At 33.1% G+C, this 13,970-nt stretch overlaps 3 protein-coding genes across 3 annotated transcripts in view; 2 read left to right on the top strand and 1 right to left on the bottom strand.

Annotated features, from left to right (window-relative positions):
• Nucleotides 1–5: 5 nt before the first annotated feature.
• LOC106718969 (cytochrome c oxidase assembly factor 3, mitochondrial) lies at nt 6–361 on the top strand. The gene has a single exon (XM_014513188.2). It carries the CDS (start codon nt 95–97, stop codon nt 359–361), a length of 267 nt encoding a protein of 88 aa, XP_014368674.2. The 5' UTR covers nt 6–94.
• On the top strand, nt 361–1,386 carry LOC106718968 (dimethyladenosine transferase 1, mitochondrial). Its single transcript, XM_014513187.2, has one exon. It carries the CDS (start codon nt 361–363, stop codon nt 1,384–1,386), a length of 1,026 nt encoding a protein of 341 aa, XP_014368673.2.
• A 135-nt stretch (nt 1,387–1,521) lies between these two features.
• Nucleotides 1,522–13,970, bottom strand: part of LOC106718906 (tRNA dimethylallyltransferase) — a gene marked incomplete at its 3' end in the record, with an annotated part of 156,870 nt that continues 144,421 nt past the window's right edge. The window contains exons 5-7 of the mRNA XM_045680331.1: nt 7,339–7,454; nt 2,659–2,869; nt 1,522–1,818 (exon numbers count right to left, since the gene is read on the bottom strand). Coding sequence (XP_045536287.1) covers nt 1,522–1,818; nt 2,659–2,869; nt 7,339–7,454 — 624 coding nt within the window. The remainder of the gene's footprint in view (nt 1,819–2,658; nt 2,870–7,338; nt 7,455–13,970) is intronic.

Raw genomic sequence — 13,970 nt, 5'->3', positions numbered from 1 at the left:
TGTCTATGTGAACGTGAATCTTTGTGTTTATCTGTGGTGTACACTGTCTCGATTTTCTGGGAATTGGAGGTTATAAAACTATTTTGTTATCGCAATGGGCGATTCTAACATAAAACCTAAAATTAATAGTACTGATGGTAAGACACCAGTATTAAAACAAGCAGAACTAGATTATATGAAAATTATCGAACAGAAAAACCTTGAACGCGTTCAAAAATTGCAACAAATAACCAAAAGAAATCGGATAACTGGCTGTTTGATCGGCGCTGGAGTTTTGGGTATCTACTTGTATTCTATAAACGCAGTTAAACAAGAGACATTCTTGGACGATTTCGAAGAACCAGTGAAAGTACAGCAGTAATGTCTGTAGCACACAGAGCCTTGCAAATTCGACTTCCTCCTTTGCCTAGCATCAAAGATGTCATTCGATTGTACAAATTACGCGCACTTAGGGAACTGTCGCAAAATTTTCTTTTGGAGCCTCGGTTAATTGATAAAATAGTACGAGCTGCAGGTAATATACAGAATAATATAGTGTGTGAAGTGGGACCTGGGCCGGGTGGAATTACTAGGTCTATTATACAACAGGCGCCTAGGAAAGTCATTCTAGTCGAGAAAGATCCACGGTTTTTACCGACTTTAGAGCTTTTAGCAGATGCCTGTAAGGATAAAGTTGATATTGATATTATAACTGGTGATATCTTACACACGGATGTAGCACATTTTATTCCACCAGATGTCAAAGTTGGTTGGAATGACCCTCCTCCCCCTGTTAATCTGATCGGTAACTTACCATTTAGTGTATCAACAATACTAATGATACGCTGGTTGGAGGCAATTTCTAGACAAGAAGGTGCTTGGTCATTTGGTAGGGTGAGGATGACTTTAACTTTTCAAAAGGAAGTGGCTGAGAGAATGTCTGCACCCATCTTGCATAAGCAAAGATGTAGGTTGTCTGTTATGTGTCAGAATTGGTGCAATGTAAAGTATAAATTTGATATACCCGGCTCCGCTTTTCTACCTAAGCCAGAAGTTGATGTGGGAGTGGTAACACTGACACCTTTAAAACAACCAATTATAAAGTTGCCATTTAAACTTGTAGAAAAAGTTGTCAGGCAGATATTTTCAATGCGGCAAAAATATTCAATAAGGGGTGCACAGACATTATTTCCCGAGGAGATTCGTGAAGAAATGGCATTAAAAATGTACAATATAGCTGACTTAGATCCTGTGACAAGACCTTATCAAATAACCAATTCAGAGTTTGGTAGACTGTGCGAGGCTTACAAGGCTATTATAACAGAGCATCCAGATTTAGAAAAGTATGATTATAGAGCTCCAAAGAAAAAAGTTATAACTGAAAATCTAGATGAAGAAATAATGTAATAGTGTTATGTAAAAATTTAGATTAGTTAATAAAAAAACATTACTTCAACACAAAAAGTTTTAATTTTTTAATCCTAAGATAAATAGAAATGTTGCATTCATATAAAATTAAGAATCTTGAGAAATATTTTGTATTTCTTTTGCCTTTTGGTCTAGAAGCTTCTTTTTCTTTTTCAGCACCCTTTGATGTTTAAATGAATTTAAATGTATAGCATATTCCTTGTCACCTATAATTAACCTTTCACAAACGTCACAATAATTTGATGATTGACTATTAATTTTATTTTTCTCTTCATCTATATTTTTTTGCAAAGGCTCGTAAGGGCAAGGAATTTTATTGATATAACTTTCTATTATTTCTATAGCCTTATTTTTGACTTGTTTATCCCACTGAGATAAGTCTGTTGTGTCCAGTTCATAAATTGTTGGCACCTGTAACAATGTTTTTATTTGAGTTATTTATTTGCCTATATTCTGAGGATCATATTGGAGGCCACTGTCAGCAGTCTACGGTAGGCTATACTGGTGAAATAGCGTCATCTATTGACTGCATTTTAAAACAAAAAAAAATGCTTATTGAAACCAAATTAACTGTAATGTTATATTTAGCACTTTCTTACTTTTAAAAACATCCAAAAAAAGATTTAGCAATTTAAAAAAATATATGGTGAGTTAGATTCCAACTCGCTTTTATTAATTTTTATATCTCACGTTTACTGTATGTATTTTGTGATGAAATATTATTATATCCTATGGCGCTCCGGGAAGAAGACAAACCGAATGACACATCAATTGTTAAAAAATGATTCAGTCGTTTACAAGAAACTTACACATGAAACACCTAACCTCTTGTCAATCGGGTAGAAACAAACGGTAAAAGCAGATAATGATGAATATTCCAGACTAAATGTAAGGATTAAAAGTCTAAATAAATAGTTTATAAAATTAATTCATACATATATATATTTCTATAATTCTTGCCGTGATCCCAAATGTATGCTGCAGTAACGCCATCTGTTATTGGATTAGAACATGTTTCAAATTTCGCTTCAGACTTCTCGTCATTAGATGGCGCCATGTATTTTAAATAGCTTTTCAACAAGAGATGGCGCTAAATATTGAGGAAAATCTTTGTTAAAACTGTCCATAGATGGCGCTATACCAATAATTTTAACAAAATTATAATACGCCAGCAACCCAGGGGGGAAGGCAGAGATTAATCTCTCATTTTTTAATTCCATGTATTAATTATAATAAAAAAAAACATTTTACCTCTCTCCTAGGAATCTCTAAAAAGCGTCCTTTGACCATTTTGTTTTGTCTTCTCGCATATCTACGTGTAGCTATTTTCATGTTCTCTATACTTTGCAGCATTAATTTTTTACCGTCTTCACTGTTTCTATCATCTTCAGTCATCATCAAGTATTGATGGAACTCTTTCAGTCCTAGCGTTTGAAACACCCCCTTGGTATAATCTGGTGGCCTGAAAATTTTAAATTTGTGATAAAAAATGTCTTTCTTTTACAACACTTTATTACTAAAACTAGATTAACAATGATTAAGTTCAAAAATACAACATAAAAGTATACGAGAGCCCACCAAATTAGTTTATGTTGTGTTTGTTTGTACTACTAGTACGTACTCGTTCGATTAAGGTATAAATAAAAATAAATAAAGTGTTTGTTTTATTATGTTGTGACTGGATGAGCCACTTCCCACGGTGTAACAAAGAAGTCGTCACACAATCACTGAGTGCGGTGGGCTCGCGGGGGGTCTGCGGTGTGGGCTCGCGGGGGGTGCGCGGGGGGTGCGCGGGGGGTGCGCGGGGGGCGCGGGGGGGCGCGCGGCGTCTGCGGTGAGCGCCGCCGAGCGCGACGGCCGCGCGACGCCGACGCCTCACACAAATTCAATTATCACACCTTTATTATATAAGCTCTCACGCCTTCGAAGCAATCGCACATTGAGTTATGAATCCGATATCCTGTTTCATAGACCTTTTTTATATTATAAGTTGGCAAACGCGCGTACGGCCATCTGAATTCACCGGAATAGCGAAATGACAGCTGCCCATAGACATCCGCAATTCCAGATGCGTTGCCTACTTTTAATTGAAGGAGGAGACGCATGGAAAATAGAAAGAGAAGATTCCCTCTTCCTTTTCGTCCGCTTCTCCTCAAAATCCACTCCTTCTTTCTTTCCGTTCTATATAAGAAAAGGGTGGGAAGGGAAAGAGGATTTAAATTAGGCCTCCGGGCACGCACACTCAGCAGACTGTACACGGAATTGCTTCCACTTCACTCCATTTGCAAGTTTAGTTTGCATTTACACGTCCTTAGAAAAAAAAAACATTGTATTTGATTTAATCAATGAACAAGATAGATAATGTCGATGGATTGTATCACTTTAAACTGCTAATTAAAATAAAAGACCTATGTAGTTGCTAAAAAAATAACTAACACTAAAATTACACAGACAAATTATATCCTTATGTTCAGGCAAGACGGGTTATATTTGCGTGTTCACTAAGTTATGCTCACAGTGCAATGTTTTCAAAATAATTTGAGTGTTACGTAATTATGTTTATATCGGTCGTTAACCTTTCAATTTACTACGCAGTCACAAGTTCACATCCACGCTATGCGTTACTCGTTAACGTTGGTCTTCATTTCATTTCATCCACAAAGTAAACAGTGAAACGTCAAATTCCAAACATGGCGGAAAACGCTAATTTCAGTTATTTTTTTAAAATCGAAAGATAACATAATAATAATAATTACTCTAAACCAGAAATCCTTTTATTTGTAAGTTTGTTCGTTTAAAAGAATCACTTTCCAAACCAAATGTAATACGGAAATACAAAAATAAATCAGTGTCAGTCGCCGCTCAACACAAAAATCAAAGCTTTAAATTTGTGAATGGATATTTGAGGAGGTAAAAAAGCTTCGATGTCGACGACCTGGTTATTTTTTGCGAGCTTTTATCTCCCAACTAGATGATGACTCTGTCAATGCCATTCCCCTCTATTTAGTCGTATTTTGTATGTATACAGTATACATTGCGAGAAATACATTAGCGTTACATTTCACAAGTTTGACTTTAGTACCAGAGTATCAAAATACAGTAGTAAAGTGAGACTGTTTATAAGAAAATAAGTAATACCACAGATTATACAATACTATACTAGTAACTTGTTATCTAATATATAAAATTCTCGTGTCACAGTTTTCGTTCCCGTACTCCTCCGAAACGGCTTGACCGATTCTCATGAAATTTTGTGAGCATATTCAGTAGGTCTGAGAATCGGCCAACATCTATTTTTCATAACCCCCCCCCCATTTTTTTTAACTGCGCGCGGACGCAGTCGCGGGCGACAGCTAGTAGTAGACATATTTTGAGTTATCAAGAGTTAAGTAACACAAAAATATTTATCTTAAATCATAGATTGTAGATTTGTAATGTTTAAAAACATAGACACACCAGTCAAGATAACAAGCCAAAAAGAATGGCAAACTTTTTTTACAGAATTGAAAAAACAGGTACGTAAATCAATATCTTTATAAGTAGGGTGAAAAGCAAAACATTGACACCTAAAGAAATACCAACACTAAACCACAAGGGGTATTAACCCCAGTGGTTTACGCAAAATTACGCAACACAAGTCGTTTTATTTTAATACGTATAAAAAGTGATATAAAAAGTGGTGTAAACAAACTCGCAGGCAACTTTAATAAAGTGGCTTACGCGGGGACTGCGCAGGAAGACTTACTATTACCCCTAAAGATAATAGAAGAGACTTTAATTATTAGTTTAATAAAGAAATAATAAACTAAGAAATCAATTTAACTCTTATCTTGGGTTTCTGAGACCGAAATCTCCGTTTAAAAACATATAGTTGAAATAACTAATCAGTCTCAGAAACAATATCTGCGTGTTTTTAATTTTTTTTAGCGAATTAGGTAGTGGGTTGCTTGTTTGCCACTTCTATATATATAAAAGAAAGTCGTGTTAGTTACACTATTTATAACTCAAGAACGGCTGAATCGATTTTACTGAAAATTGGTGGGCAAGTAGCTTAGAACCAGGAGACGGACATAGGATCATTTATACCCCGTTTTCTATTTTTTATTCCGTCGCGGGTAAAAGCTAGTTATGATATAAAAAAGAGTGTAAGGGATTTAAGGTTAATAAATCGTTTGTGTAGTTTTCCCGTAGTTTTTCATTTTTTTTAAGGATAAGTTAGAATCTAAATCCGTGAGTCGAAAATCTTTATTAACCCTAAAGATTCGGTTCATGGATTCGTTGCATTTTTTCAAACTTCTTTTTAACGGGCCTCAAAATGTACAAAATGTCTTCCAGACAAAGTGTACTTCATTGTAGTGTTAGGTAGCTTTGGTGCGTCTGCGGTCGCCGTACGCGTAGTGCGTGCTGACATATGACGACGTATCAATTTTGATACTTGAAAATAACATACATTTTTATATAACAATGTATTATATATTCATACATATGTGTATATGTCTGTATGTATACATTTTCATGTATTTTTTAACAAAATAAATTTTTCTCTTGAAAATAAATTAAAATAGGACAAAGACAGCCTAAGAAATCGCTTAAATGGCGTTTATGTTTATGAATTTCTTCTAAATAAAAATAAATTAATAGATTAATAGTACCAAACGCAATTAATTCTACCATTAAGAATAGAGGTGGCGCATGTAACTTGACACTATAGGGAACCGCAGCGGCAGATGCACCGCGCGTCTCTCCCATACTCCCCGCACGCCCCGCACCTGACGCCATCTTGTGTCTTTGACAAGCAATTTTTTTAATAGTTGTGTTTATGTGGCAAAGATGTGTTAAGACTAAATTTTGTACTCTATTTAACACTTGCTGTCTCCCGCGACTCCGTCCGCGAGAAATTTAAAAAACGTACTAAGTAGCTTATGTGTTCTTCCAGACTATGTTTTACATTTATGTCAAATTTTATCAAGATCCCTTGAGCCGTTTTGAAGATACCTCCTAACAAACATCCATCCATGTAAACATTCGCATAATACAGTCAAAATCTGTTATAACGACATCGAAGGGACTACTCATATTGAGTCGTAAAAACCGATAGTTGTAACAACCGGTGACAGGTATTAATAGGAAAGATATGTAATAACATTCAGCCAGGACCTTTGATTTTGGTCAGTTTAACCGGTATGTTGTTCTAAACGATGTCGCCATAAACGGTTTTGACTGTATTAGTAAGAAGTAAGATAGCAGGGAAAGTTCGATTATAAAATGGTTATTGCAAATTGGTTGGTTTTAAACGTGAACATTACTTAATTTAAGGAAACAAAGGGCACTCAATTAGGCGACGTCAATTGTCCGTGAAATTAAACTGTGTTAATGTTACAATCCAATAAACATAAATCGAAGAAAGAGTTCATTTCTCTTTCTGTACGATTTAAGAATACTCTCTCTGACTATACTATTCAAAGTAACCTAACAGATGCCTTTTTTATCAGATACTAGCAGTTTCCCGTGACTTCGTCAGCACGTGATTAAAAAAATCTTTTAATTAATATAGGGAAGAATATTTGCTTTCAACAGTGAAAGAAGTTTAAATATAGATTCAACAGTTTCGGTGCTTATTCAATGAAAACAAACATACAAACAGACAAAAAAATCAAATCTTTCCTCTTCAGCAAGAGTTTACAATTTGCTTTTAATTAATTTCATTTTTTAGAAGTTTAATTAATTTAATTTCTTATCGTGAAGCGCCAATATCCAAATGGTAGATACGGACTACCGAACGCGGTCGAGGGTTACAATCTGGCATTCGAACCGAATCATCTCGAATACTTGAGCACAAGGTTCGTGCCTAGTCGGAGTGATTGTAAAAATATTAGGTAGTACATATTAAACAATGTGATTATTATAAAAAAGGGATAAAGTTGTACTTACTTGCCGTCTTTAATCCTCTGTTTGTTGTGCCTGTCATGGAAGTTGAGTAGCTCTTGTATCAGGCCTTCTTTCAGCATCGAATCCACGCGAGCATTGAGACGTTCGTCGTGTATCGTCTGAAAATATTAAACATAGCCATATTATTATAGATGTTTTCGAAAATTCGAGTTCAGTGGAAACAAATGAAGATGATTTTTGTTAGGAAAATCTAATTAAAACTGCTTTTTTTATCAAATGAGCAAGCGGTCACTTGAATCCGCCTACATAACGTAGCGATCGTTGCCCATAGACATCCGCAATTGCAAATGCGTTGCCTACCTTAAATCGACAGAGGAGGGGATGCATAAAAAGAGGATATATCCTCTTCCTATGCGTCCCTCCTCCGTCAAATTTATATCCCCTTCCCATCATTTCCTTATAAGAAAAGGGTGAACGTGAAGTCATCAGACGAAAAGCGGTATTGCTTCAACTTCACGCCTGCCTTATGTGTGGTCGTGGTATTCCACCGGTCGACCCGGCCAATTCATGCACCCAACAAATATTGTTGTTGCGGGATGTACCACTGTTAAAACTTTAAGCGACTAATGTTTTTGGATTTATGAGATAAGAGGCAAAAATCACCTCATTGCTTCCTGATTTACCTAAATTCATATTTATATTTTATAGTATTAAATATTAGGCAGCTAAAATCCGCTTAGCAGCTAAAAACCTGTCAATAATGTGTCTACATATGTATGTAAACATGATCGATAGAGTGTTAAAACTCACTCCAACTCGACAGACGTCAGGAAGTTCGGAAGTTTCAATTAAAACAAAACCACTTAAGCAAGTCCCCTTTACTTGAATGTTAAGTGTGACTCAAGTTGACTCAAGTTGAGTCAACTTAGAGCCGCTTTCGTTGTTCATTAAGCCGTCGCCAAGTCGTGTGTCGCTAACTTAAGTTTTACATACGTGATGTTACAAGAAAGTCGCTTAAGATTTTAAAGACTTAACCTTTCTTTTAGAATATTGTTCAATCATTATTCAATGATAAAATTTAGTTTACATTAGCTAATTACACTTTGAAAAACTGATTTTCCGGAAAAAGACCAACGACAGATCAAAAGTGCTGTTAACTAATCATTACTTAGATAAAGAGTTATTTAAAAAGATTGAAAATAGCACTTTAAATTGATTTGTCTCGTTGACAATTTGCCATTAGTTTATAATATTACTAGACAGATTATAAATTAGGTTCCCAAGTTCACTATAATTTCTTTCTTTATATATATATATTATATATATATATAGATTATAATTAGTACTTTATATTTGTATTACTAATTTTGTATATAATGATTTGTACGTATATAAAGAAAGAATTTATTACAAAATAATTGTAATAACACAATAAAATTGCAGAGGAAAACAGCAATAGCTATAATTAAGCTCTAAATAATGCTAGATTCGTATCAGGTCCACGACGGTACCTAGGCGATAATGGCGACTAGGCGGTTCTGAGTCGTGACTAACTAGCTGTCTAGGATTCTTACAATATGATAGAACTTGACCTTATAGTTATTTATTGTTAATAGAGTTATTTATAATATGAAGATTCTTTTTTATTTTTAAAGATTTTTAGTCTTAGATTTGAGTCAAAATTGTTTACTGTCGGCGGTTGATAATATTGTGTACCTAATAATAATCAAAGTTAATAACCAGGTGACTTAAAGTTTTGCAGTCTTGAGTATTCGATTAAAAAAAAGAAAACAAATATCAAAAACGATTCAAGATTGTTGTGACTCATTCAGCAAGGTGTAAGCTTCTAGGAAAAATGTAACGAATTCGTGCAAACTTTTTTTATTCACAATATTAAAGCTCGCTGTATAAAGCTAAAAGTTTTCCTGTTCATATTATTAAAAGTTATTTTCTTTATCGTATTCTTACGTATTTTGGTATGCAAGTAATAGGGAGTATTTATTTTTAGTTATAAGTTACTGGTATTTTTAAATAGCAATATAAGAAACATTGTTGTAAAATATTTCCATACATTTATTCTATTAATCAATTGATTTATTTTAAAATATTAGGCATTTGATAAAAATGTGAGAAATAATGAACACGGAATTGAAGATACAAAATTAACTGAAACTAAATTATATGTAAGGTATATGTGAATTTTCCAGATTATTATAAACTAGCTTTTACCCGCGACTTCGTCCGCGCGGAAATAATATGTAAATTAAATTAACTTTGATAACAAAATCATAATGCATCTAAAATTGGCAATTTCATAAATCGATTTTTTTTTTAGACAAACAACGAATGAAATTAAATAACTAAAATTGTGTTTATAACAATTTTAAGACGATTAAAAAATTTATCTATATCTATATATATAAAAGAAAGTCGTGTTAGTTACACTATTTATAACTCAAGAACGGCTGAATCGATTTGACTGAAAATTGGTGGGCAGGTAGCTTAGAACCAGGAAACGGACATAGGATAATTTTTACCCCGTTTTCTATTTTTTATTCCGTGCGGACGGAGTCGCGGGTAAAAGCTACTTTTATAATAATATCTGAAATCTCAATGATACCCCAAAAAAAAAACTAAGAACATTTTTTAAATAACATATTGTTATCTCACCTTTTTTAAGGTATATAAAAGTATGGCAATATGTATTTACATGAATACACAGTTCATAAAATACACATTTGAATGTCAAGTCCATGACGATATCATAAAGTGGTGTAGTGAAAAAAACTTGATAACGTAAGTATATAGTTTGTGACGGATATTAAAGTTCACATAACACTTTTATATTCCATTAAAAAGTAATTAAGAGAATAAAGAACAATGTTTTTTTTTATTTTATACATTTTATAATCTTTTTTTAAAAAGAATCATTTAATTTTATACCATAGCATTTTGTAGATAGTTCAGAATCTTGCATCTTCGATAGAATACTTTAAATAGATGGTGTCTAATGTAACTGGTTGATTATATGTATAGTTAATAAAATTGGAGTGTCTGTATATATTTTCCTAATACGTGTACCTACCTAATGTTATATGAATTAATCTAATATATAAAATTCTCGTGTCACAATGTTCGTTCCCGTACTCCTCCGAAACGGCTTGACCGATTCTCATGAAATTTTGTGAACATATTCAGTAGGTCTGAGAATCTGCCAACATCTATTTTTCATAACCCCCCCCATTTTTTAACTGCGCGCGTACGGAGTCGCGGGCGACACCTAGTAATATTATAAAAAACATTTTGCGACACGATGTTTATGCGACGTTTATTACAAAAAGGTGTTTGTAATTTTGACACGACTTTTACTGAAAGATAAATTAGCAAATTAGCAATAAAATTTATAGTTTACTTTATATATTACATAATATAAAAAAGTGTAACTTATTAACTTAACAATATTAAGCAAAGCGCGCATTAACACGATTGTTTTATTTTGTTAATCAGAAACCAAATTTCCCGTGTCACGGTTTATAAATTACAATAAACGTAATAAATTCGTGGCATAACGAGCGCCTTCAAAGTTCAAACAACGTCTGGCCTTGAAAGCTTGTGTGGAATTTTTTGCCAATAACTTTAATTCAATCAAACACTGCGTACATTATCGTCGAAATGTTAATAAAGATGCGTTCACACTTCCTTAACTGACAACCGAATTTACAATAAAGTAGAAAAAAAAAATCGAGGACTGCTGTGTCTAGAAAATGAGACACGAAATTGAACGCACGTAGAGGAAAACCTCCTGCAAATTATACCAGCATCTAAGAACTTTTTCTGAACTGACATTCAACCCCAAAATAATGGACAGGCATTAGAAGAACAAAAAGAATCACCAATCTGGTTGATCGCTAAATGAGGCATTCAAGTTCTAAATCTTTAATTTGATTTATGGAAGTTCACAGAATAAATTCTAAAAGGTACTTTTACATAATTATAGCTCCTTCTAAATAAATCTATATATATAAAAGAAAGTCGTGTTAGTTACACTATTTATAACTCAAGAACGGCTGAATCGATTTGACTGAAAATTGGTGGGCAGATAGCTTAGAACCAGGAAACGGACATAGGATAATTTTTACCCCGTTTTCTATTTTTTATTCCGGGCGGACAGAGTCGCGGGTAAAAGCTAGTGTTTAAATAAAATTTTCTAATAAATTACGTTGCTACAATCTGTTACAAAACATGAGATATTTTGTTTCATTATTTAATTGTTACCGAAAAAACAAAAAAAAAATTATAAATTTTTTAAAAGTCCGTCAGTGTAAAGTGACCTTTATAATGCTACAGACTTAGAATTTTTATTCAAAATGTTAATTAGCACAAACGACTATCGCGTATTTTATTATTCTTATGAATGAAAAGTCAATTGATTGTTTTATGCAAAACGTATTCACGGCCACTGAATGGGTGTGCCTCAGCGACGATCGAGTTTGGCTACTTCTCATGTTGTCCTAGGCGGTTTGTTATATTATTTTGACTTATAACAATCTACGCATTTGATATTAACAAAACTTGTAAATCAATTATAGCTCAGAAACCGTTCACATTAGAATCTCTTCAAATAATTATCTATGGTAATGTTAAAGAAATATTATTTTTTGTGTATCTTAGTTGTGTTGTCTATGATCAAAAATTACTATTTGGAGTTTTTTAATAATGAATTAAAAATCAAATTCAAATCAATAAATTCTAGGAATTTAAGTATTTTTAGAATTTAAATTCAAAAAGTTAATAAAAAGTAAAATATAGCTTATTTTTAATTTTAAATTACCAAAAGACAACATTAAAAATTTTAACGTAATTTTTTTCAAAACTTAAAGGCATTAATATTCTTTCGCCGTGGACGCAGAGAGATTAAAAAAAAGACAAAATTTAAATTCGATAAGAAGCTGATAGTGACAGGTCTATTTGGAATCCAAATTTTGTTTTATTTTTTCGAACGCAGACCTAAGATGCTACGAGAATAGACGCTTCGATAAACCGAAGGGGACTTTCGATTGACAAAGACAAATAAGGGAGACATTCAATTTGTTTAAAATACACGTATAAACAATATTAGATCTCGAAGTGCATACTTCATTTGGTTTTTTATGGGATTAACAAAATTTTTTTCATTATTGAAATGCATCATTTTCTTCGTAGATATTATTAGATTTTTATGTTTTTTTTAATAAAAATCTAGGCTTTCTCAGTTGGTAGAATCAAAATACAAGATCACTTCTGTCGTAATTTCTAAGTTCAAAATTGACTGAATCACTTCTGTATGAGAGCCGTATAATAATATAAGATATTATATTATACATATGAGCTGTCGTGTAATTTTTGAAGTCTTTGAATCTATAGACATTTAAAAAATGTTTGTGGGTCCAAAAAGTCAACGTCCGTGATGGCATTTTTATTAGTTTTTCGAGTTTTCCATATTTTAAACGTTCGTTTCTGATTTAATTCAAAATGTTGAATCTTGTTAGTGATACATAAAAACTCAAATTTATACTAATTTTTATATTCTGTCAAAATAAATTAGTATTAATTTTGAACCAAGAAATAGTAATTTACTATGCCACGAAAAAATTACGAAAAATATGTGTACCTTTTTCGACGCCATCATAGTTTTGAGTTAGTTTAGTCATGTAATTTTTATACAGTACTAGCTGTCGCCCGCGACTCCGTCCGCGCGGAATAAAAAATAGAAAACAGAGTAAAAATTATCCTATGTCCGTTTCCTGGTTCTAAGCTACCTGCCCACCAATTTTCAGTCAAAACGATTCAGCCGTTCTTGAGTTATAAATAGTGTAACTAACACGACTTTCTTTTATATATATAGATATGGTGTTTGAATATTAAAACCTACATTGTTATTCCTTTCATTCAGAGACAACAAGATACAGTCAAAATCTGTTATAACGACATCGAAGGGACTACTCATATTGAGTCGTAAAAACCGATAGTTGTAACAACCGGTGACAGGTATTAATAGGAAAGATATGTATATAACATTCAGCCAGGACCTTTGATTTTGGTCAATTTAACCGGTATGTTGTTCTAAACGATATCGCCATAAACGGTTTTGACTGTATATGTTACAAGTGTAACGGTAGTGGAAACACACCATTAAACAACAGGTTTCCTATTTTAAAACGTTGTCACAACTCTGTCCCGTCACATAACTAGTTAGGAACGCCTCTTCCGCCTTTTAATTTTTTTTATCATTTTTTTAAAGACGTAGCGTAGTTGTGTTCGAGTGACCTCGGCCAGTATAAACTAGGCATGGTAAAGGCGACTACACATTATCCGAGTTAACGGACAATTGAAAATGTTAAAAGATTCTTTGTGTTTTATACTATCGGATGTCGATAGCAGAAGAAGTTTGCAAACAGTATAGTTAGGCAGAATTGTATTTTTCATTATGATATGGTTGTGAATATAGCACTTTTTTTTCCACTTATAACTAGAAAAAAAATCTATGAAAAAAGTCAATGAATATCTTTATCCTATCGAATAACCCCGTAATAGGAAAAATCAAATTTTTCAGCAGAAGCAAAACCCGTATTTCTTTAATAACTTCATCAATAATTATTGTACAAGAATCTTTTAGATACCAAAACAAACCTGAT

Source organism: Papilio machaon, chromosome 12 (assembly GCF_912999745.1).
Source record: "Papilio machaon chromosome 12, ilPapMach1.1, whole genome shotgun sequence".
NCBI lineage: Eukaryota > Metazoa > Arthropoda > Insecta > Lepidoptera > Papilionidae > Papilio > Papilio machaon.
This window is presented reverse-complemented; position numbering and strand designations above follow the sequence as displayed.

Bases quoted from the DNA above. Each gene is read 5' to 3' on its own strand.
- LOC106718969 (XM_014513188.2), top strand. From the start codon at position 95: ATGGGCGATTCTAACATAAAACCTAAAATTAATAGTACTGATGGTAAG.
- LOC106718968 (XM_014513187.2), top strand. From the start codon at position 361: ATGTCTGTAGCACACAGAGCCTTGCAAATTCGACTTCCTCCTTTGCCT.